Consider the following 24664-nt stretch of genomic DNA (forward strand, 5'->3'; position numbering starts at 1 on the left):
TGTTGGAAAAATGACTTGTGTCATGCACAAAGTAGATGTCCTAACCAACTTGCCAAAACTATAGTTTGTTAACAAGACATTTGTGGAGTGGTTGAAAAACGAGTTTTAATGACTCCAACCTAAGTGTATGTAAACTTCCGACTTCAACTGTAAATACGGTATCAAAGCAAGTACTGTGTAATGACACATAGTATAAATACCGTAAAATGTACTGCATCATACTGTAAAAAAGTTAATGATAGCATAAACAGAATGAATGAATGCATTACAGTTAGTGAGGGGAGGGGTTTGTATTTCACAGTATTTTACCAACCTGTCCCCTATACATTTCAAAATGATAAAGCACTACAACCACATAGGAGTTAATATGTTGATGAGACAGAAACAACAATACCATGAATTCACTAGTGGTGAAAATGTTTTTGGTGATCTAAAGATACGGTACATCACTGTATTCTGTGGGTGGAATTACAGTACCATTCGAAATAAGGCAATTATTTCACCGCCCGCAACATTTTCCCACAATGCACCATCATTTACTTGATGCTGCAGTAAAATGTTTCAGAGTATTTTATTGTTGACAATTCCCCAAATTACTGTATAAATTAGTTTTCCATTATCCATTTTCCGTTAAAGAGAGTGAGGAGGGCACGAGAAGGTATTTTACAATAAAATATTTACATAAAAATGTTACAATAAAATTAAAAAAAATTCTACAATGTAAATTTGGAATCTGTAATTCCCTGCATCACAAGCGGGAAAAACATGGTTATGTGCGTGTGTAACAGTTTAGCTTCCGTCCCTCTCCTCGTCCCTACCTGGGCTCGAACCAGGGACCCTCTGCACACATCAACAGCAGCCACCCTCGAAGCATCGATACCCATCGCTCCACAAAAGCCACGGCCCCAACATTTTTTATTTAATTCATTTTAGAATAAGGCTGTAACGTAACAAAATGTGGAAAAAGTCAAGGGGTCTGAATACTTTCCGAAGCCCTGTACATGCACCCCTTGAATTCTGAATTCAAGGTAAAGGAAGAGAGGTGGAGGGGCTCACCGCGGGTGTCCGTCAATGTGGCACCGCAATGTCACTGGTGCAGAGCTCTCGATCTCTGCCTCCGTGGCTGGCTCCTTCAGGGTCACACCCCCACTTTCCAACCCTGTTAAAGGGGGGGGGGGGGGGGGGGGGGGGAAGAGAGAGAGAGAGAGAGAGAGAGAGAGAGAGAGAGAGAGAGAGAGAGAGAGAGAGAGAGAGAGAGAGAGAGAGAGAGAGAGAGACGCATGACAGAGTTAGAGAGCGAGAGAGTGAGAGAGAGAGCAGAAAATAGGGAGAAAGAATGAGAGGGGAAGAGGGAGAAAGAGCAGAGAGAGAAGATGGAGAGAGGATAAGAGGGACAGGAGGAACATTTCGTTAAGTGGTATTCTTATGCTGCGTCTCTTCTTATGAAACACAATGTAACACAGTATCCAGGCTAACTGTGACGTTGATGGTAGCAGCCACACTGAGAAAAGTTCCTTTGCAGTTTTGACCCAATTCCAAATGGATAAGGAAAATTCAGCAAAAATAGCACATATCTGTCAATATATCAGATTAATCCACCATACTGGCATGTATCTATGATGTATGATGAAATGAGACTGGCAGATTCTAGTGAAGCATGACTAAACTTCCCTCACAGCTCTCCTTTTTTTAATTTAACCTTCATCTAACCAGGGGAGTCAGTAGAGATTGACAGCGTGAAGCAGTGAGCATCTCCCTCACGGATCCATTCCCACTGAAGTGGAACCAATTGATTTTCATAACGACAGCGCTTATTAGTCTTTGACTGTCCCCTGCTGTGTTGTGTGACAGGCTGCTTCCCAATGGGAACAGGGTTCTGGTCAAAAGGAGTGCACTATATAGGGAATATAGGATGCCATTTGGGGGTGCAGCCTCTATATTGGCACCAGGCTAGGCTAATCGTCATTCATATGATGGTATGTACAGTAATACGTGCCTTTATATCTGTCTTGCTTAAATGTATGCATTTGATGTAATGAGGAGGAGATTACTGGGCACATACATTTAGCCAGAGTGCCTGTTTGTTTCTATACAGTCTATGGTTTGTTGGGGCTGCGTGGATTTCTAATCGTGTGTGTGTGTGTGTGTGTGTGTGTGTGTGTGTGTGTGTGTGTGTGTGTTAGTAGCAAGGCTCAAGTCACACCCACCTGAGAATACAGCACAGTTCAGCTTTCATTTGGCTGTGTTGGCAAAATGGATAATCCACTTGTCAACTATTTGTAATGTCACAGACTGCTTTCAAAATAGGAACTGACAAACACATTTTATCTTGGATTTTACTGGTAAAACCTTGGATCATTGTTATACTAACTTCCGCGACGCATATAAGGCCCTCCACCGCCCTCCTTTCGGAAAAGCTGACCACGACTCCATTTTGTTGCTTCCAGCCTACAAACAGAAACTAAAACAGCAAGCTCCCGCGCTCAGGTCTGTTCAACGCTGGTCCGACCAATCTGATTCCACGCTTCAAGACTGCTTCGATCACGTGGATTGGGATATGTTCCTCATTGCGTCCAACAACAACATTGACGAATACGCTGATTCGGTGAGCGAGTTCATTAAAAGTGCATTGACGATGTCGTACCCACAGCAACGATTAAAACATTCCTAAACCAGAAACCGTGGATTGATGGCAGCATTCGCGTGAAACTGAAAGCGCGAACCACTGCTTTTAACCAGGGCAAGGTGACCGGAAACATGACCGAATACAAACAGTGTAGCTATTCCCTCCGCAAGGCAATCAAACAAGCTAAGTGCCAGTATAGAGACAAAGTAGAGTCGCAATTCAACAGCTCAGACACAAGAGGTATGTGGCAGGGTCTACAGTCAATCACAGATTACAAAAAAGAAAACCAGCCCCGTCGCGGACCAGGATGTCTTGCTCTCAGACAGACTAAATAACTTTTTTGCTCGCTTTGAGGACAATACAGTGCCATTGACACGGCCCCCTACCAAAACCTGTGGGCTCTCCTTCACTGCAGCCGAGGTGAGTAAAACATTTAAACGTGTTAACCCTCGCAAGGCTGCAGGCCCAGACGGCATTCCCAGCCGCGTCCTCAGAGCATGCGCAGACCAGCTGGCTGGTGTGTTTAAGGACATATTCAATCAATCCTTATCCCAGTCTGCTGTTCCCACATACTTCAAGGAGGGCCACCATTGTTCCTGTTCCCAAGAAAGCTAAGGTAACTGAGCTAAACGACTACCGCCCCGTAGCACTCACTTCCGTCATCAAGAAGTGCTTTGAGAGACTAGTCAAGGACCATATCACCTCCACCCTACCTGACACCCTAGACCCACTCCAATTTGCTTACCGACCCAATAGGTCCACAGACGACGCAATCGCAACCACACTGCCCTAACCCATCTGGACAAGAGGAATACCTATGTGAGAATGCTGTTCATCGACTACAGCTCAGCATTTAACACCAGAGTACCCTCCAAACTCGTCATCAAGCTCGAGACCCTGGGTCTCGACCCCGCCCTGTGCAACTGGGTCCTGGACTTCCTGACGGGCCGCCCCCAGGTGGTGAGGGTAGGTAACAACATCTCCACCCCGCTGATTCTCAACACTGGGGCCCCACAAGGGTGCGTTCTGAGCCCTCTCCTGTACTCCCTGTTCACCCACGACTGCGTGGCCATGCACGCCTCCAACTCAATCATCAAGTTTGCGGACGACACTACAGTGGTAGGCTTGATTACCAACAACGACGAGACGGCTACAGGGAGGAGGTGAGAGCCCTCGAAGTGTGGTGTCAGGAAAATAACCTCACACTCAACGTCAACAAAACAAAGGAGATGATTGTGGACTTCAGGAAACAGCAGAGGGAGCACCCCCCTATCCACATCGACGGGACAGTAGTGGAGAAGGTGGAAAGTTTTAAGTTCCTCGGTGTACACATCACGGACAAACTGAATTGGTCCACCCACACAGACAGCGTTGTGCAGAAGGCGCAGCAGCCTCAGGAGGCTGAAGAAATTCGGCTTGTCACCAAAAGCACTCACAAACTTCTACAGATGCACAATCGAGAGCATCCTGTCGGGCTGTATTTTCGGCGAAAGTATTATCTATTATCTGATGATAGCACAACAGTAAACAAAGAGAGTGTAGCATATTTTAACACTGCAGGCATGACACAAAACGCAGAAATAAAATATAAATCATGCCTTACCTTTGACGAGATTATTTTGTTGGCACTCCAATATGTCCCATAAACATCACAAATGGTCCTTTTGTTCGATTAATTCCGTCCATATATATCCAAATTGTCCATTTATTTGGCGCGGTTGATCCAGAAAAAAAACAGCTTCCAATTTGCGCAAAGTCACTACAAAATATCTCAAAAATTACCTCTAAACTTTGCCAAAACATTTCAAACCTCTTTTGTAATACAACTTAAGGTATTTGTAAACGTTAATAATCGATCAAATTGAAGACGGGTCTATCTGTTTTCAATACAGGAGATCAACAAACTAACGCTACTTTTCTAGTCTTGCGCAACTCTCAAACAGTACACATGACATTACACTGTTTCCAGGTGGCCTCACTTCTTCATTGCACAAAGGAATAACCTCAACCTATTTCCAAAGACTGGTGACATCCAGTGGAAGCGGTAGGAACTGAAAACAGGGTGATTAGAAATCCAGTATTCCAATGAAACCTCATTGAACAGACAGTGATGGTTAGTCCTCTGGGTTTTGCCTGCTACATAAGTTATGATATACTTACAGACATGATTCAAACAGTTTTAGATACGTCAGAGTGTTTTCTATCCAAATCTACTAATAATATGCATATCTTATATTCTGGGGATGAGTAGAAGGAAGTTGAAATTGGGCACGCTATTTATCCAATAGTGAATTTGCTGCCCCCTATCCTAGAGAAGTTAACATTCACAAGGCCACAGGGCCAGACGGATTACCAGGACACGTACTCAGAGCATGCACTGACCAGCTGGCAAGTGTCTTCACTGACATTTTCATCCTCTCCCTGACCCAGTCTGTAGTACCAACTGTCTAAATGACTAATCGCCCCGTAGCACACACATCTGTTGACATGAAATGCTTTGAAAGGCTGGTCATGGCTCACATCAACACCATCATTCAAGAGACCCCAGTTCTATTCCAATACCATCCAAATAGAGCCACAGACGACGCAATCTCTATTGCACTCCACTGCCCTCTCCCACCTGGAAAAGAGGAACACCTATGTGAAAATGCTGTTCATTGACTACAGCTCCGCAGCGTTCAACACCATAGTGCCCTCGAAGTTCATCACTAAGCTAAGGACCCTGCCATCCAGGACCTCTATACCTGGCGGTGTCAGACGAAGGCCCTAAAAATTGTCAAAGACTTCAGCCACCTAAGTCATAGACTGTTCTCTCTGCTACTGCAAGGCAAGCGGTTCTAAATCGTTAGTTAAATAGTTAACCAAAAAGCTACCTGGACTATGTGCATTTACCCTTTTTGCAATCACTTTTTTGACTCATCACATACACTGCTACTGTTTATTATCTATCCTGTTGTCTAGTTACTTTTTTCCTCGTATATGTACATATCTACCTCAATTACCTCATACCTCTGCATATGGATTTGGTACTGGTACCCTGTGTATATAGCCAAGTTATCGTTACTGATTGTGCATTTATTATAACTTGTATTATTATTATTTTCTTATATGTCTCTATTTTCTGTCTCTCTGCATTGTTGGGAAGGGCCCGTAAGTAAGCATTTCACTGTTGTTTTTGAAGCATTTGATTGAATTAGCTAACCGTGACAGAGCATGCCCTAGTGCTACAGCTCTGTGTGTGTCTTTGTGTGTGTGTGTGTGTGTGTGTGTGTGTGTGTGTTTGTTTGCAGTATGTCTGATGTTGGACTTAGGGATGCTGATTGGCTATGGCTTTCAGTCAAGTCCTCTACTGTGGGTGAGGCTCTCACTATGATCTGGGGCCAGACACAGACAGACCTGTCATTAGGGGTGCTGAGAAGGAGGGATGAGGCAAACCTCCCAACCAAGAGGAAACAGTGGGTCACAAAGGGAGAGAGGAGAAATTAACCACACAGTCCATAAATACTCATCCATATGGCTGCCATGCCTTGTCAGTTTGCTTGGTAATATGACCGAACACCCTCCACCTGTCACCTTCCCTCTATAAAATACATCCGTTACTACAGACAGATATCATCTGACTTTATAAACTCTATTGACAATGAATGCTCAACCAAGACAGGAACCAGAGCAATGAAAAGGGGGGAAAAGAGGAGAAACCTGGCAACCACAAGCCATTAGGAGAAACAAGGCTTTATGAAAGCTAGGAGTCAGGCAGAACGCCAGGGTCTGCATCGCTAGTGTTAATAACAGAGATGAATGCTAGGACATTGTTAGGCCAGAGGCTTAGGGTTATTCACGCCTCGGCGCACCAAGGGACCAATATGTGTGTGTATGTATGGGTTTACACTCAACGTGCTGATTTGTTGCCATGGTGAATGGTTTCCCTGATGCAGTCAAACCACAGTAACCTGAGTTACGGGTGGATTTGGTCAGAAAAACAGACATAACTGGCTACTGTATTATGGTGAAATGAAAAACATTTCAGATGGGTATGGACATGATGAATAGAGACTCTCCTGCAACTATTCCCCAGGTCGTTGCTGCAAAAGATAATAATGAACAGTTTCTTTCCAAAAACACTATATATCCCTTTTCAGAAATGTTGGTACATTTGCTTTTATTGTTTAAAGAACTTATGAAAGAGATTGCCTACTGGGCACACACTGGTTGAATCAACATATTTCCCACGTCATTTCAATGAAATGATGTTGAACCAACGTGGAATAAACGTTTAACTGACGTCTGTGCCCAGTGGGTGTTGTTTTTTCCCCCACCGTCTATTCATCACATGGGCTTGTTCAAATGACAGACATGTATTTGTTTGAAATCTGTCACTTGATGGTTTCATTTCAGAGAGACAAATAATCATTGCTAAACGCTAGATATCCGCCTCACTTCTCAGAGAAATAAGTAGTACTGCTAGGTTTTACACAGTCAAATGTAACACATAACTACATAAAGAACTGTGTTAAGTGATACATTTGTGACATCAACACAAAAAGATTGTTTAAAAAAAATCTAACTGGTAATATGAGATCTATATGTAAAACATGTACATTTGACATTTAGCCATTCAGCAGACGCTCTTATCCAGAGTGATTTACAGTTCATTTTAAGATAGCTAGGTGAGACAACAACATATCACAGTCAAATATACAGTATACGAACATTCCATTCCAGCTAAACAAGAGATGTGTAGCTTTTTGCAACAAAAAATAATCATTTTGACGCACACCTAAAATCTCTCAATTAAAAAATCTGAGAACAGCAATATTTTACACAAACACATGAATGTACCCGTAAGCAATATTATGTGGTGAAAAAAACACAAATGTGAAACATTTGTGGATATGGCATTTTGGAAATTAACTCTTCATATGTTCTTCTAAGTCAACTTACCTGGTAAAATAAGTGTTAAAAAAGAAGGATAAACATACAGCTTTCTAAACACGAGACGTGAAACTACACTAAACAATATAATGTCTTAAAACATACTGTACGCTATGTATCCATACAATACTATGTGCTTTACCCATCTCTAATCTTCTATTGTCACCAAACATAGCTTGGTGCTGTGGAGCCAGTGCTCTCTGTTGAGGGACGTGTCCATACTCATCTGATGTGAGTGACAGAAAGTAGACAAGTGAATCGATGGCAAGTTGAAAACAACCCAGAGCGTTGCTGTCTGTAACACACGCACGCACGCACACACACACACACTCACACACTCATTTATGCTGTCTCTCTGCTCAGTGCCAGTCCAGCAGTGTGGGGCTGACAGACACTGGAGACTGGAGATCAAAGGGCTCACACTGACGGGGCCTCATTTATAAACCGTGCTTAAGCACAAAACATACCCCAAAACATGCGTGCCCCAGTTTCCACGCAAAAGTTCGATTCCTCACCTTTTCTGTGATGGTTTCATACTCACGAGGTAGCCAATAGGCCTACAACAAGGAAACCATTTGTCCCATCTCACGTTTAATTGGATCCACTTCAAAGTAGTAAACAGATAAGCTAGTTGAAATATTTTGCTCTATGTCATCTGATCCAAACAACAGTTTATTAACGTGGAACAGACGGTTGTAGGCTACTTATGTAGCTTATGACGTCGGATTACTTTCACTTCAAATTCCTCGAGCAGACAATATTGCACTTATACACATACAGTGGCAAGAAAAAATATGTGAACCCTTTGGAATTACCTGGATTTCTGTATAAATTGGTCATAAATTTGATCTGATCTTCATCTAAGTCACAACGATAGACAAATATAGTGTGCTTAAAATAATTACAAACAAATGATTGTATTTTTCTTGTCTATATTGTCCATCATTTAAACATTCACAGTACAGTGTAGGTTGGAAAAAGTATGTGAACCCCTAGGCTAATGAGTTCTCCAAAAGATAATTGGAGTCAGGAGTCAGCTAACCTGGAGTCCAATCAATGAGATGAGATTGGAGATGTTTAGCCCTATAAAAAAACACTCACAAAATTTGAGTTTGCTATTCACAAGAAGCATTGCCTGATGTGAACCATGCCTCGAACAAAAGAGATCTCATAAGACCTAAGACTAAGAATTGCTGACTTGCATAAAGCTGGAAAGGGTAACAAAAGTATCTCTAAAAGCCTTGATGTTCGGGCTCCTGAGGGGCGCAGCGGTCTAAGGCACTGCATCTCAGTGCAAGAGGCGTCACTACAGTCCCTGGCTCGAATCCAGGCTGTGTCTCATCCAGCCGTTTTTGAGAGTCCCATAGGGCGGCGCGCAATTGGCCCAGCGTCGTCCGGGTTTGGCCGTCATTGTAAATAAGAATTTGTTATTAACTGACTTGCCTAGATAAATAAATAAAAAATAATTAAATGTTCCTCAGTCCATGGTAAGACAAATTGTCTATAAATGGAGAAAGTTCAGCACTGTTGCTACTCTCCCTAGGAGTGGCCGTCCTGCAAAGACGACTGCAAAAGCACAGCGCATTATGCTCAATGAGGTTAAGAAGAATCCTAGAGTTTCAGCTAAAGACTTCCAGAAATATCTGGAACAAACACTAAACAAGAATGGACACCATGGAAGAAGCCACTGCTGTCCAAAAAAAACATTGGTGCACGTCTGATGTTTGCAAAAGTGCACCTGGATTTTCAAATATTCTGGCAAAATATTCTGTGGACAGATGAAACTACAGTTGAGTTGTTTGGAATAAGCCCACAACACTATGTGGGGAGAAAAAAAGGCACAGCACACCAACATCAAAACCTCATCCCAACTATACAGCATGGTGGAGGGAGCATCATGGTTTGGGGCTGCTTCGTGGCTGATTGGAAGCAAGTCCGCAGCGCAATGTTCCAATATACACTACGGTTCAGAAGTTTGGGGTCACTTAGAAATGTCCTTGTTTTTGAAAGAAAAGCCTATTTTTTGTCCATTAAAATAACATCAAATTTATCAGAAATACAGTGTAGACATTGTAATGTTGTAAATGACATGGAAATGGCAGATTTCTTTATGGAATATCTACATAGGCGTACAGAGGCCCATTATCAGCAACCATCACTCCTGTGTTCCAATGGTACGTTGTTAGCTAATCCAAATATATTATTTTAAAAGGCTAATTGATCATTAGAAAACCCTTTTGCAATGCGAGAAATTGCTAAGAAACTGAAGATCTCGTACAACGCTGTGTACTTTCCCTTCAAAGAACAGCGCAAACTGGCTCTAACCAAACTGACTCTAACCTACTTACGGCAACCACCGTATGTAACTTTGTGTATGTAAGATAACCTAGACCTACAGCAAATATCACTGCAAAAGTTTAACATTCTGCCATCAGCTCCAAAGACATTTGATCAAGTTCGCTATTGCCTCGGCCTAATTCGAATACTTCCTAAGTATACAGCAAATAAGGGTAGTTTTAATGTTTGTTCACGCGCACACAGTTTCAGGATGGGCGTGATTTATAAACGGGAAACATGCGTATGTATGGAGTGCACCAAGTTTATAAATCTCAATATTTTTGTACGTGCAGTCTTTTCAGAAATGGCACAAGCAAATATTTAGTGTGAAATTTACTCTATGGTTATAAATGAGGCCCCTGGGCCATATCACATAGAGGCAGGCACTGTCTGGATCATTACACCTATACACATGGGGGACTTATTTTGACAGCCAACCATAGGAAATGAAAGAGCTTGAGGTGTAGGGGGTCCTGGGAGACTCCGTAATTCTGCTATCAAACACCACAGATGCTGATCTCCCAGGTAGCGCTGAGATGCTGTGGTGCATTGTGGGGAAAAGAAAACATGGAATCCTATTAGGGAGAGAGTCCCGAATGTGACGGTGAGGAGTATGTGTGTGTGTGTGTGTGTGTGTGCGCGCGGGCACGGGCACGTTTGGGTGTGTTTGCGCGGATGCATGCACATACACCAAAGGTGCTGTGTGGAATGAGTGTTTAAAAATCATAATTTGCAGATCACCCATCTTTCCCACTAGTTCCACATGCCACTGTAATTCCACATCTCCGTACAGTAATCAATCAAGTTCAACCCTACAAACCCTAGGACTAACAAACAAGCTGACAATAGGCTTCCTGTCGCCTCCACTCTTTACCAGTGAGATCAAGTGTTGGCCGGCTTGGACACAAAGGCCTGTTCCAGGGCGCGTTCTCAGAGCATGCGCAGATCACCTGGCATTTTCATGGTCAATTTCAACCTTTCTTTGTCCCAGTCTGTAATCACCACATGTCTTGAGATGAATACAATAATTCCTGTTCCCAATAACTCTAAAACCTCACGCAACAATTATTTAAGCCCTGTAGCACTCACATCTGTAATCATTAAGTGCTTTGAAACGCTGGTTACGGCACACATCTACTCCATCATCCCAGACACCCTAGACCCACTCATATTTGCATACCGCCCAAACAGAGCCATAGACGAATAGGAATACTACATTTGAAGTCGGAAGTTTACATACACTTAGGTTGGAGTCATTAAAACTAGTTTTCAACCACTCCGCAAATTTATTTTTCACAAAATATTGTTTTGGCAAGTCGGTTAGGAGATCTACTTTGTAATACATATGCTCCAGTATCCCTGCACATTGCAATAATGTGACCGACCGGCTCAAATCGTCTTACGTAGCTACATTTTAAATGGTGTTTTTTTTTTACATTGGGTAAAAGTAGAGAACTACAAAATGGTATGTCATACACTGCATTTTTGAGGAACAATGGGAAGTAATTCTGCTTAGAAAGTTGATAAACTTGTAAACTCACTTTTGAGAAAATGGCCTTTGAGTGTTTTGGTACCCAGTGAAGAGCTCCTCTTTGTCTACAACCATTCAGCATCGTTCACACCCTCTTAAGCTTTAGCTCCACCCATCTCGTTTCGCTCTGGGAGCGTTCAGAACACACACACCTTTATCTCTGTTTACCTCTGGATAACATGAAAACAGCCTAACCAGCTCTGCTGGCACCAATTTCATTATGCTTTTTTGTTGACGTTTACTGACACTGGCCATATCCAACGGGTGTTGTGCGTTCATAAATTCATCAGTTATTCTGCGCTCTGGCATACTCAGACTGAATTTACGAACGCACCTGAAATGGTTACTTGTGAAGTGGAGTCTTTTGTTATTAAGACATGTAGCTAGCTAGCTAGGAAAGCAACAAACCTAGCTAGGTAAACAACGATCATACACATCACATAACGTTAGCTAGCGGGCCAGCCAGCTAACATTAGCTAGTTAAACAACAATGAACATAGTGCCAAATCATGACATTAGTACCCTGCATGAATCTGCTGGGAGCTACCCAGCCAGGTTCAATGTTAGCTAGCTAACATTAGGCTCTAACTAGCCAAGCAAATGGCTCTGGGATACGAATAATAACATCATACACCTTACGTTAGCTAGGGAGCCAGCCAACTAAAGTTAGCTAGCTAGCTAACAGTACACTTTAGCTTAAGACATGTAGCTAGTTAGCTAGCTAGGTAAACAATGAACCTAGCTAGGTAAACAACATGTAAATCATACACGTCATGTAACGTTAGCTAGCGAGACAGCCAGCTAACATTAGCTAGTTTAACAACAATGAACATAGTGCCAACTCATGACGTTACTACGCCTTGCATGAATCTGCTGGTAGTGGTAGCTAACCAACCAGGTTCAATATTAGCTAGCTAACGGCTCTGAGATACGGCTAATAACATCATACACATAACATTAGCGAGCGAGCCAGCCAGCCAGCTAACATTAGGCTCTAACTAGCCAAGCAAGCTGCTCTGGGATACAAATAATAACATCATACACGTAACGTTAGCTAGGGAGCAAGCCAGCTAACGTCAACTAGCTAACAGTACACTTTAGCTTGAAATGAAACCACTTAGTCAAAATTAGAAATGTGTAATATCTGAAAATGTAGCAAGCTAGACTATCTTACATCATCATCATACATCATCATGCCTGATGGACGTGTCTCCCTGTCACGGATGCCATGTCATGGTTGCCCTTAGTTTGAAGATGTAATCCGGAGACAGGTGTTTTCTCCATCTCTTTAGCTATCATCCTCTAATTGCACTAATTTCAAAACTCGATCCTCCAGAAAGTGGAGATCAACATTTATGCAGCTCCACTACACGATACATTAAAAAAAGCTGTGTTCGACATGACTACCAACACAGAATGACCAGCTCAAAGACAGAAGCCTTTTATATGGCAGACCAATCTGAACTCCTCTCTCGGCATGTCCAGCCCTCTCATTACCCCAGCCAATCATGGCTAGTGGGAAGGTTGCTGTATTTATCTGTGGCTAAACCAACTATGCTCGTAATTTAACACTTTTATTACGATATACAGATGGCATAAAAGTTTGTTATTAAGGCACATGAAAGTTCACATGTTCCAGAAGGCATTTCTGGCAACAAAAAAAAACACATTTTGATAAAACAAAAAGTTTACGTTCAAATGGCTCTCCTGTGAAATAGTGAACCGTGACATACGCCTTATTTCCTGAAACGGGTCACATATGGTATCGGAACTGACCCTGTATATGTAGCTTCTTACTTTCTCGTGTTCTTATTTCTATTTCTCGTCTGTTTTTGCTCTACCTTATGATATTTCTTCTGCCACATTGATATTGGTTGCTTTATTGTTGGGTTTGGAGCTTGCAAGAAAGGCATTTCACTGTACTTGTGCACGTGACATTAACCTTTTCTCAATAGGGGGTGCTGTTTTCACTTTGTAAAAATTCGTTCCCAAATTAAACTGCCTCATACTCAATTCTTGCTCGTACAATATGCATATTATTATTACTATTGGATAGAAAACACTCTCTAGTTTCTAAAACCGTTTGAATTATATCTGTGAGTAAAACAGAATTCAAGTTAGAGCAAACTTCCTGTTCGGAAGTGAGAAATCTGAAATCAGGCAGTCTGTTCTAGGGTCAGTTTATTAATTTGCATGTATTCTATTGGTCGACATGCACTGCATACGCCTTCCCCTAGATGTCAGCAAGTAGTGAGAATTGGAATGGTGTTGCTAGGCAGATCTGAGGCCATATAAAGGGTTTTAGAACGTGGGGTACACTCTTAAACATTCACCATGACGCAAGACAGACCTCAGGATGGCGTTCTGGAAAGCTCTCGTTATAGGCCTTAGATATATACGGCTCTGATTTTATTCGATAAAAGTGTTAAAAACGTCATAATGTCGTTATTTTAAACCGAGTTATATCATTTTATATCAGTATATTGCGATTTTTGGAATTTTCTTAGTGCTGCGTTATAGTGAGTTGGGCACGTCTTCGCAACATGGCTAATGTTTACTGCTAATTCCAAAGTTGAAGGCGACAATCTACAACCGAGCAACGATTCTTCTGGACAAAGGACAACTTGCCCAAGATTCTGATGGAAGCTCATCAAAAAGTAAGAACTATTTATGATGTTAATTCGTTGTTCTGTTGAAAAATGTCAAACTACTATTCCACCATTAATTTCGGTGTGGTCTCGCTTTAAAACGTGGAACCTTGAAACAAAGAGCTAGCAGAGAGGACTAGGCTAAGCCTTCATTAGAAAACACAGGGCTTAATTGTACTCTAAATTACTGCTCTGAACTGAAGGGATTAGAGGAGCCTCCATTGAGTCTGTAATAGATTAGTGCTAGCATGCGTCCCAAATGGCACCCTATTCGCTATACAATGCCCTACTTTTGACCAGGGCCCTGGTCAAACGTAGTGCATAATATAGGGAATAGGGTGCCGTTTGGAACCCAGGCCACTCTCCCAGACCTCAGCTGCACTCAACTGTATCGCTGGACAAATGGGGGGAGTGGGTTTCTAGGTCTAAATATACTCTAATACAATGCACATATGGATGGACTTACAGTACCAGTCAAAAGTTTGGACACACCTACTTATTCAAGGGTTTTTCTTTATTTTTACTATTTCTACATTGTAGAAATAAAGCATACGGATCATGTGTGTCCCTTGTTAAAAGTTAATTTGTGGAATTTCTTACCTTCTTAATGCATTTGAGCCAATCAGTTGTGTTGTGACAAGGTAGTGGTGGTATACAGAAGATATCCTTATTTGGTAAAAGACCAAGTCTATATTATGGCAAGAACATCGCAAATAAGCAAAGAGAAACGACAGTCCATCATTACTTCAAGACATGAAGGTCGTGCAGCCGTATTCATCGACCTGGCCAAGGCTTTCGACTCTGTCAATCACCACATTCTTATTGGCAGACTCGACAGCTTTGGTTTCTCAAATGATTGCCTTGCCCGGTTCACTAACTACTTCTCAGAAAAGAGTTCAGTGTGTCAAATCGGAGGGCCTGTTGTCCGGACCTCTGGTAGTCTCTATGGTGATGCCACAGGGTTAAATTCTCGGGCCGACTCTCTTCTATGTATACATCAATGAAGTCGCTCTTGCTGCTGGTGATTCTCTGATCCACCTCTACGCAGACGACACCATTCTGTATACTTCTGGCCCCTCTTTGGACACTGTGTTAACTAACCTCCAGACGAGCTTCAATGCCATACAACTCTCCTTCCGTGGCCTCCACGTTATTCAATAGATCCCTGCCCGCACCTGCCCGCCTGTCCAGCATCACTACTCTGGACGGCTCTGGCTTAGAATACGTGGACAACTACAAATACCTAGGTGTCTGGTTAGACTGTAAACTCTCCTTCCAGACTCACACTAAGCATCTCCAATCCAAAATTAAATCTAGAATCGGCTTCCTATATCGCAACAAAGCATCCTTCACTCATGCTGCTAAACATACCCTCGTAAAACTGACCATCCTACCGATCCTCGACTTCGGCGATGTCATCTATAAAATAGCCTCCAACATTCTATTCAACAAATTGGATGCGGTCTATCACAGTGCCATCCGTTCTGTCACCAAAGCCCCATATACCACCCATTACTGTGACCTGTATGCTCTTGTTGGCTGGCGCACACTTCATACTCGTCGCCAAACCCACTGGCTACAGGTTATCTACAATTATCTCAGCTCACTGGTCACCATAGCAGCACCCACTCGTAGCACGCATTCCAGCAGATATATCTCACTGGTCACCCCCAAAGCCAATTCCTCCTTTGGTCACCTTTCCTTCCAGTTCTCTGCTCCCAATGACTGGAACGAACTGCAGAAATCACTGAAGCTGGAGACTCATATCTCCCTCACTAGCTTTAAGCCCCAGCTGTCAGAGCAGCTCACAGATCAAAGCACCTGTACATAGCCCATCTGTAAACAGCCCATCTATCTACCTACCTCATCCCCATACTGTATTTATGTATTTATTTATCTTGCTCTTTTGCACCCCAGTATCTCTAGTTGCACATTCATCTTCTGCACCTCTACCATTCCAGTGTTTAATTGCTATATTGTAATTACTTCGCCACCATGGCCTATTTATTTCCTTAACTCCCTTATCTTGCCTAATTGGCAGTCACTGTATATAGACTTATTTTTTTTATTCTACTGTATTATTGACTGTATGTTTTGTTTATTCCATGTGTAACTCTATGTTGTTGTATGTGTCAAAATGCTTTATCTTGGCCAGGTCGCAGTTGCAAATGAGAACTTGTTCTCAACTAGCCTACCTGGTTAAGTAAAGGTGAAATATATATTTTTTTAAATAGTGTCATGACTCTCCTGGGAATATCTGAATGATCAGGTTACAGTGGGTCCACTCTACAGCACCCTCTCTCTCCCGCAGAAGGGGAGAAGGGTGAAGTTGGCAGTTTTATGATGGTCATAAATACCTGCAGGAACTCTCTCTCTCCCACTCTGCAAATGGAAGTTAAAAATCCCTTTGTTACAACAGAGAGAGATTTTGTAGGACTGTGACATCCGAGATTGGATATTGAAACAATATTTCTGTAATCCAAACAGTTGGAACGATCCGTGGGTGCTGAAAGAACAATTATGTCAGATCAGTTGGTGTTTTGGGATCTCATTAAGGACAGTTTAACAACATAGCTGTATTTCAGAATGTGTATATTTCCCAGTTGTGGAACTTATATGAAACTATCTGTGAGAAGATGAAATCTGATGTTAGCCTTCTAAATGAGAATTATTTTTCATATAAAAGGTCTACCCAGTCAGTGACCACAACCACGTGAGCACAGACATTATGTAGGTGTCATGGAATGCCCCTTTTGCCAGAATGCATAAAACCCCTCGTGAAGAATTAACATATCAGACCAAGCAGACGGACGGTGTTGAACCAGACGTCACGAATGGTCCGACTCTATGAGACCAGAAATACACGGAGTGTGGTTGCACGTTGAAATGGTTAGAAACTCTGAAACTCTCTCTCGAAGATGAAGAGTACACGGGAACATTCAGTCTGCAGCTGTTTAAGTACTTTAGTCTAGTAAACTCGACCGAGAACCACTGGGTGGTACTGTGAAAGATCCATTCTAACGAACACTTCCTCTGGAAGATCCGTTCTCAGACACTTCGAAACCAAAAAGCTACAACTACAAAAGCCATTGTGACCTTTGGGGACAAACCAGAGACTTCTGTCGAACTACTCTCCCCAGACGGACTGGCGATTTCAACAGAGACAACAAAGACATACAATCGTAAATATGTACAAGCATTTCAAAATCCGAATGAGTGGTTGTTGGGGTGCTAAATATCCATATTTACGATGAGCATATTATTCAACTGTAGGTAAAGTCCTTTGTCTCTTCTCTGGCTCTTTCTTACATGCCCCTCCCTTTTCATTTTTGTAACAAGCCATCATATCGGGTTAGTCCACTAGGGACTTTTCATTGCATTGTGTAGTAATCAATGTGTAAGCTATCCTGTTTGTGTAATTGCGTGATTATTTAGTTAGTCAATAAATAATTTAGGCCAATAGAATTGCTGCAAAGAAAACACTACTAAAGGACATCAATAAGAAGAAGAGACTTGCTTGGGCCAAGAAACACGAGCAATGAACATTAGACCGTGGAAATATGTCCAAATTTGAGATTTTTGGTTCCAACCGCCATGTCCTTGTGAGATGCAGAGTAGGTGAACAGATAATCTCCGCATGTGTGGTTCACACCGTGAAGCATGGAGGAGGTGTGATGGTGTTTTGCTGGTGACACTGTCGGTGATTTACTTAGAATTCAAGGCACACTTAACCAGCATGGCTACCACAGCATTCTGCAGCGATATGCCATCCCAGCTGGTTTGCTCTTAGAGGGACTATCATTTGTTTTTCAACAGGGCAATGACCCAAAACACACCTCCAGGCTGTGTAAGGGCTATTTCATCAAGAAGGAGAGTGATGGAGTGCTGCATCAGATGACCTGGCCTCCACAATCACCTGACCTCAACTCATTTGAGATGAGTTGGACAGGAGAGTGAAGGAAAAGCAGCCAGCAAGTGCTCAGCATATGTGGGAACTCCTCCAAGACTGTTAGAAAAGCATTCCAGGTGAAGCTAGTTGAGAGAAAGCCAACTTTGTGCAAAGCTGTCATCAAGGCAAAGGGTGGCTACTTAGAAGAATAAAATATATATTTTGATTTGTTTATCACTTTTTTGGTTACTACATGATTCCATATGTGTTATTTCATAGTTTTGATGTATTCACTATTATTCTACACTGTAGAAAATAATGAAAATAAATAAAAACTCTTGAATAAGTAGGTGTGTCCAAACTTTTGACTGGTACTGTACATGTATGATAGCTTCACCACACACATGCAAACGCACACATGAATGCACACGCATATACACTATTAATCGCTAAAGGGATTCAAGGGCTATTTACTGCAAAGATTTGGGCTTATTGTGCGTTTAATGCATGTTGGGAAAATATTTACATATCTGTCACAATATAGTCAAACACAAGATGTCTATAATGTTCCATAGCCTGTCAAACCTGTTGACAACGAATTTGACTAATTGATAAATGTGTGGATAAACACATACAGCTTTCACTTCCAATGATGTGATTAAAGCTTGTAATTTACAGCAACAATTTATCTGCACGTGTGCTCCGTTTAACTGCTGGTTTGAGGAAGAAATGGAGAGCTAGTGGTATATATATATATGTATATATATATATTTATAAATCTTCTTCAGGCTAGGGTCCTTTTATCTCAATTTCCGCCTGACTGACGTGTCCAAAGTAAACTGCCTGTTGTTCAGGATATGCATATAATTGGTACCATTGGAAAGAAAACACTCTGAAGTTTGGGGAAATGTTAAAAAAATATAGAAGACTAGATATGGTAGGAGACAATCCAGAGAAAAACCAACCAGATTTCTTTTACAGATTGCTCTTACAGTGGAAAGTATTGGGAAATAATAAAATCTACCTCCCAGTATGCAATTCCTATGACTTCCACTGGGTGCCAGCACTCAATGTTCAAGGTTTCAGGCTTGTTTCTTCCAAAACGAGTAAGAATAGTGAGTTTTAGTTTTAGTACTGGGACACACTATTGGAAATTCGTGTATGCGCGCACGATGAAGACGAGATGCACCTGCTAATATCGTTTTCCTATTGAACATACTTCTTTCCGTATGAAATATTATAGTTTGATAACATTTTAGTGTTATCAAACTATCTGAGGGTATCTGAGGAGTCAATAGACTTGTTTTAACAAAGTTTAGCGGAAGATTATTTGATTCCTTTTGCTGCATGTTGAAGGAGTGGATTACTCAAATCGATGGCGCCAACTAAATTGACTTTTTGGGGTATAAAGAAGGATTTTATCTAACAAAAATACACTACATGTTATAGCTAGGACCCTTTGGATGACAAATCAGAAGAAGATTTTCAAAAAGTAAGTAAATATTTAATCGCTATTTGTGAATTTATGAAACCTGTGCCGGTGGAAAAATATTTTGATGTGGGGCGCTGTCCTCAAACAATCGCATGGCATGCTTACGCTGTAATGGCTACTGTAGATCGGACAGTGCAGTTAGATTAACAAGAATTTAAGCCTTCAACCAATATAAGATACTTGTATGTACCTACATGTTTAATATCCATCATTTGTATGATTATTTATTTGAATTGCGCGCCCTCCAGTTTCACCGGAAGTTGTGCCGCTAGCGGAACGCCTAGCCTTAAGATTATTTATTATAGGCCACGGAAGTCTGGATATACTGCAAAAATGGGCCAAATCTGAAGGCATATTAGATAATTCTAGTCTGGTGGCTTTCCCTCACTTCCCTCTCTTCTCCTCTCTTATCAATCTGAAATACCTACTATAGTTATCTAAACCAGTGTTTTCACCCTGGTATCTGTGTCCATGTAATAACTGACTCTCAGCAGTGCATCAGAGAGGAGTACAGTATGTTTGTGTAGCTATAGTGAGCAGTGAGGGGAAGAGCAGGGCTGTGCTGGGAAGGGCATCGGTCTCCAGACCCACCAGACCCAAACACCATTAGTCTCTCTATTTGGACCCCCGCTAACCCTCACCCTTGTTCTGGCAGAAGCCTCCTCCATCCACCAGCCAAGCTCAAAGGGCCTAAGAGATTAGCCCTCAGAAAGGCCTGTTTGATAGGATGCTCTATCAACACTCTCTTGTCCACAGTGTGTAGGACAAGTGCAAATACACATGCACACCACCATAGACACGCACACTCAGAGACGTGTACATACAGTGCCTTCGGAAAACATTCAGACCCCTTGACTTTTTCCATATTTTGTTACGTTACAGCCGTATTCTAAAAATGATTCAATCATTTCCCCCCCCCTCATCAATCTACACACTATACCCCATAATGACAAAGCAAAAACAGGTTTCTATACATTTTTACTCGTTTATAAAACTCAGTACTTTGTTGAAGCACCTTTGGCAGCGATTACAGCCTTGAGTCTTCTTGGGTATGATGCTACAAGCTTTGCACACCTGTATTTGGGGAGTTTCTCCCATTCTTCTCTGCAGATCCTCTCAATCTCTGTCAGTTTGGATGGGGAGCGTTGCTGCACAGCTATTTTCAGGTCTTTCCAGAGATGTTCGATAGGGTTCAAGTCCGGGCTCTGGCTGGGCCACTCAAGGACATTCAGAGACTTGTCCTGAAGCCACTCCTGCGTTGTCTTAGCTGTGTGCTTAGTGTCGTTGTCCCTTTGGAAGGTCAACTTTCGCCCCAATCTGAGGTCCTGAGCACTCTGGAGCAAGTTTTCATCAAGGATCTTTCTGTACTTTACTCTGTTCATCTTTCCCTCGATCCGGACTAGTCTCCCAGTCCCTGCCACTGAAAAACATCCCAACAGTATGCTGCTGCCACCACCATGCTTCACTGTAGGGATGGTGCCAGGTTTCCTTCAGACGTGACGCTTAGCATTCAGGCCAGAGTTCAATCTTGGTTTCATTAGACCAGAGAATCTTGTTTCTCATGGTCTGATAGTCTTTAGGTGCCATTTTGCAAACTCCAAGCGGGCTGTCATGTGCCTTTTACTGATGAGTGGCTTCCATCTGGCCACTCTACCATAAAGGCCTGATTGGTGGAGTGCTACACAAATGGTTTTCCTTCTGGAAGGTTCTCCCATCTCCCCCGAGGAACTTTAGAGCTCTGTCAGAATGACCATCAGGTTCTTGGTCACCTTGGTCACCACCTTGCTGAGAATGCTCTAGGAAGAGTCATCGTGATTATAAACTTCTTCAATATAAGAATGATGGAGGCCACTGTGTTCTTGGGGACCTTCAATGCTGCAGGATTTTTTTTGGTAACCTTCCCTAGATCTGTGCTTCGAGACAATCCTGTCTCGGAGTTCTACGGACAATTCCTTCAACCGTGTGGCTTGTTCTTTTCTCTGACATGCCCCGTCAACTGTGGGACCTTATATATAGGATGATCAATGGAAACAGGATGCACCAGAGCTCAATTGAGTCTCATAACACAAAGGGTCTGAATACTTATGTAAATAAGGTTTTTCTGCTATTTCTTTTTAATATATTTGGAGAAATCTATAAACCTGTTTTCACTTTGTAATTGTGGGGTGTTGTGTGTAGATTGCTGAGGATTTTTAAATGTATTTAATCCATTTTAGAATAGGGCTGTAATGTAACAAAATGTGGAAAAAGTCAAAGGGGTCTGAATACATTCCGAAGGCACTGTACACGTACAACTTTTGGCCTCCTGAACTACAGAGTAGCCTGTTTGATACAGGGTGACCTATAAACATGTTCTCGCACATGTGTCAAGGAAAAGTGGACCATATACAACTACCACTCAGAGCGTATGCACATACTGTACATGCATGAGCTCTTACAAAAGTTCATAAATACACTTAATCTACTCTCCTGTCTCTCTCACTCCTGAATTATCCTGTCTCTCTCACTTGCACATACACCAGTATAGCACTTCAGGTCAGGTACACATATTGAACCTTTTATTTAACTAGGCAAGTCAGTTAAGAGCAAATTCTGATTTACAATGACGGCCTACACCGGCCAAACCCAGACGACGCTGAGCCAATTGTGCCCTGCCCTATGGGACTCCCAATCACTGCCAGTTGTGATACAACCTGGATTTGAACCACGATGTCTGTAGTGATGAATCTAGTACTGAGTTGCAATGCCTGCGCCACTCGGGAGCCCCATAGAAGACCATTTTTAATTAAAAGACAACTTTCTCTATATTTAATAATGATTAACACATAAAAGCATTCTTGTGTTCTTTGAATTGACAATCGTGACCTGGAAGATCATCTAGTTTATTCTGAGTTGTGACAACTGGTAGTTCATGTTTAACTTGTTTTTATCTCTGTCAGTGAGTCAGTCTAAGCTTTTATTGCAGCGATAAATCACTTTTAATTAAAGGACATAAAAGCATTTTCCTTCAGGTCAGACGAGGGCCTCAAAAATAATATGTTTCTTTGGGATAACAGGCTGTCCTTCATTAATAGGAGCTGAGCCAAGGCAGAAAACGCCACAGCCTCATTGGCCTGTGTGTGTGTGTGTGCGTGTGCGTGTGTGCGCACGAGCATGCACGTGTGTTCTGTGTATTGCTCCACTACTCTGCAATCTAGTGCTCATCTGCTTCTTCTGAGCTACAGAACAGACCTAGCCCTCACCACACAGTCAAAACCACCCAGCCTGGCTTTCTGAAGACTCATAACACGTTGAAGGGAAACAGTGGAATCGTCTGGGCATTTGCTTTATCCAGCTGCTTTCTAAAAAGCCATCAGTTGTTTTTAAAGGCCATCATGTGGGAAAGGGGACATATGTTCCGATATATCAACGGAGTTCCTGAGAAACAAAGCCTTTTCACCAGTCCCTTCCTGGAGGGCAGCTCCTGACAAACAAAGCCTTTTCACCAGTCCCTTCCTGGAGGGCAGCTGGACAGTTCCCTTGGTTTTCATACTGAAACACAAGAGGGCTGCTGTGGTTTGGTTATGTGACAGGAACATAGTGAGACAGGACTGGTTATGTGACAGGACTGTGTGCTCTCTTTCTCTGCGGCCGACATCAGTAAGTCACTTAAGTGGGTTAACCCTCGCAAGGCTACAGGCCCAGACGACATCCCAAGCCGCGTCCTCAGAGCATGTGCAGACCGGCTGGCTGGTGTTTAAAGACATATTCAATTTCTCCATATCCCAGTCTGTTGTGCCCACTTGCTTCAAGATGTCCACCATTGTTCCTGTACCCAAGAAAGCGAAGGTAACTGAACTAAATGACTATCGCCCTGTAGATCTCACTTCTGTCATCATGAAGTGCTTTGAGAGGCTAGTTAAGGGCCTACATCACCTCCACCTTACCCGACAACCTAGACCCACTACAATTCGCATACAGCCCCAACAGATACACAGACGACGCAATCGCCATTGCACTGCACACTGCCCTATCCCACCTGGACGAGAGAAATAACTATGTAAGAATGCTGTTAATCGACTACAGCTCAGCCTTCAACACCACAGTGTCCCCAAGCTCATCATTAAGCTCAGGGCCCTGGGTCTGAACCCCTCCCTGTGCAACTGGGTCCTTGACTTCCTGACGGGCCGACCCCAAGTGGTGAAGGTAGGCAACAACACCTCCGCCACACTGATCTTCAACACGGGGGCCCCACAGGGGTGTGTGCCCAGCCCCCTCCTGATTGTGGACCACAGGAGACAGCAGACAGAGCACACCCCATCCACATAGACGGTTCGACTGTGGAGAGGGTCAAAAGCTTCAAGTTCTTCGGCATGCACATCACTGATGACCTGAAATGGTCCCTTCACACAGACAGTGTGGTGAAGAAGGCGCAACAGCTCCAAGCAGGCTGACGTGTGCCTTGTACTGAGGATTTGGCTTCCGTCTGGCCACTCTACCATAAAGGCCTGATTGGTGGAGTGCTGCAGAGATGGTTGCACTGTAAACTATTGGACCTTATATAGACAGGTGTGTGTCTTTCCAAATCATATCCAATCAATAGTTATGTAAATAAGGTATCTGTTTTTTATTTGTAATACATTTGCAAACATTTCTAAAAACCTGTCGTTGCTTTGTCATTATGGGGTATTGTGTGTATATTGATGATGAAATTAATGTAATACATTTTTGAATAAGGCTGAGATGTAACAAAATGTGGAAAAAGTCAAGGGGTATGAATACTTTCCGAATGCACTGTATGTATGTATGTGTATATATATAATGCTCGTTCTCATATTTCCTCATTTCTTTCTCTTTACTTTTTGGATTATGTGCATACTGTTTTGTATTACTAGGTATTATTACGGCACTGTTGGAGCTAGAAACACAAGCATTTCGCTGCACCTGTGATAACATCTGCAAATCTTTGTACACGACCGATAAACTTTGATTTGTTTTAGTAAGAGATCTCTGAGTACTAAGAGGCCTTAAACGGCAAAGGGTTCGGGACTTTTAGGGCAGTCGAGAAAAACATGAATGAATAATATGTCGAAACAAGACACTGTTAATCTAGAACGTAAATAATGATATGGATGTAAGGTGAGTTTCACTCCTCCGTAATTTCGACACACAAAAGGCCTTTTGAGGGGTTGTGGGAAAAGTGAGTGTTACACAACGGAGAAAAGAAACA

The 24664-nt window shown here is 42.4% G+C and overlaps 1 protein-coding gene across 1 annotated transcript in view; it reads right to left on the minus strand.

Moving 5' to 3' along the window:
* Positions 1-24664, minus strand: part of LOC129836021 (inactive tyrosine-protein kinase 7-like) — a 190290-nt gene that overhangs the window by 53964 nt on the left and 111662 nt on the right. The window contains exon 3 of the mRNA XM_055901759.1: positions 1057-1159. Coding sequence (XP_055757734.1) covers positions 1057-1159 — 103 coding nt within the window. The remainder of the gene's footprint in view (positions 1-1056; positions 1160-24664) is intronic.

Source organism: Salvelinus fontinalis, chromosome 37, assembly GCF_029448725.1.
Source record: "Salvelinus fontinalis isolate EN_2023a chromosome 37, ASM2944872v1, whole genome shotgun sequence".
Taxonomy (NCBI): Eukaryota; Metazoa; Chordata; class Actinopteri; order Salmoniformes; family Salmonidae; genus Salvelinus; species Salvelinus fontinalis.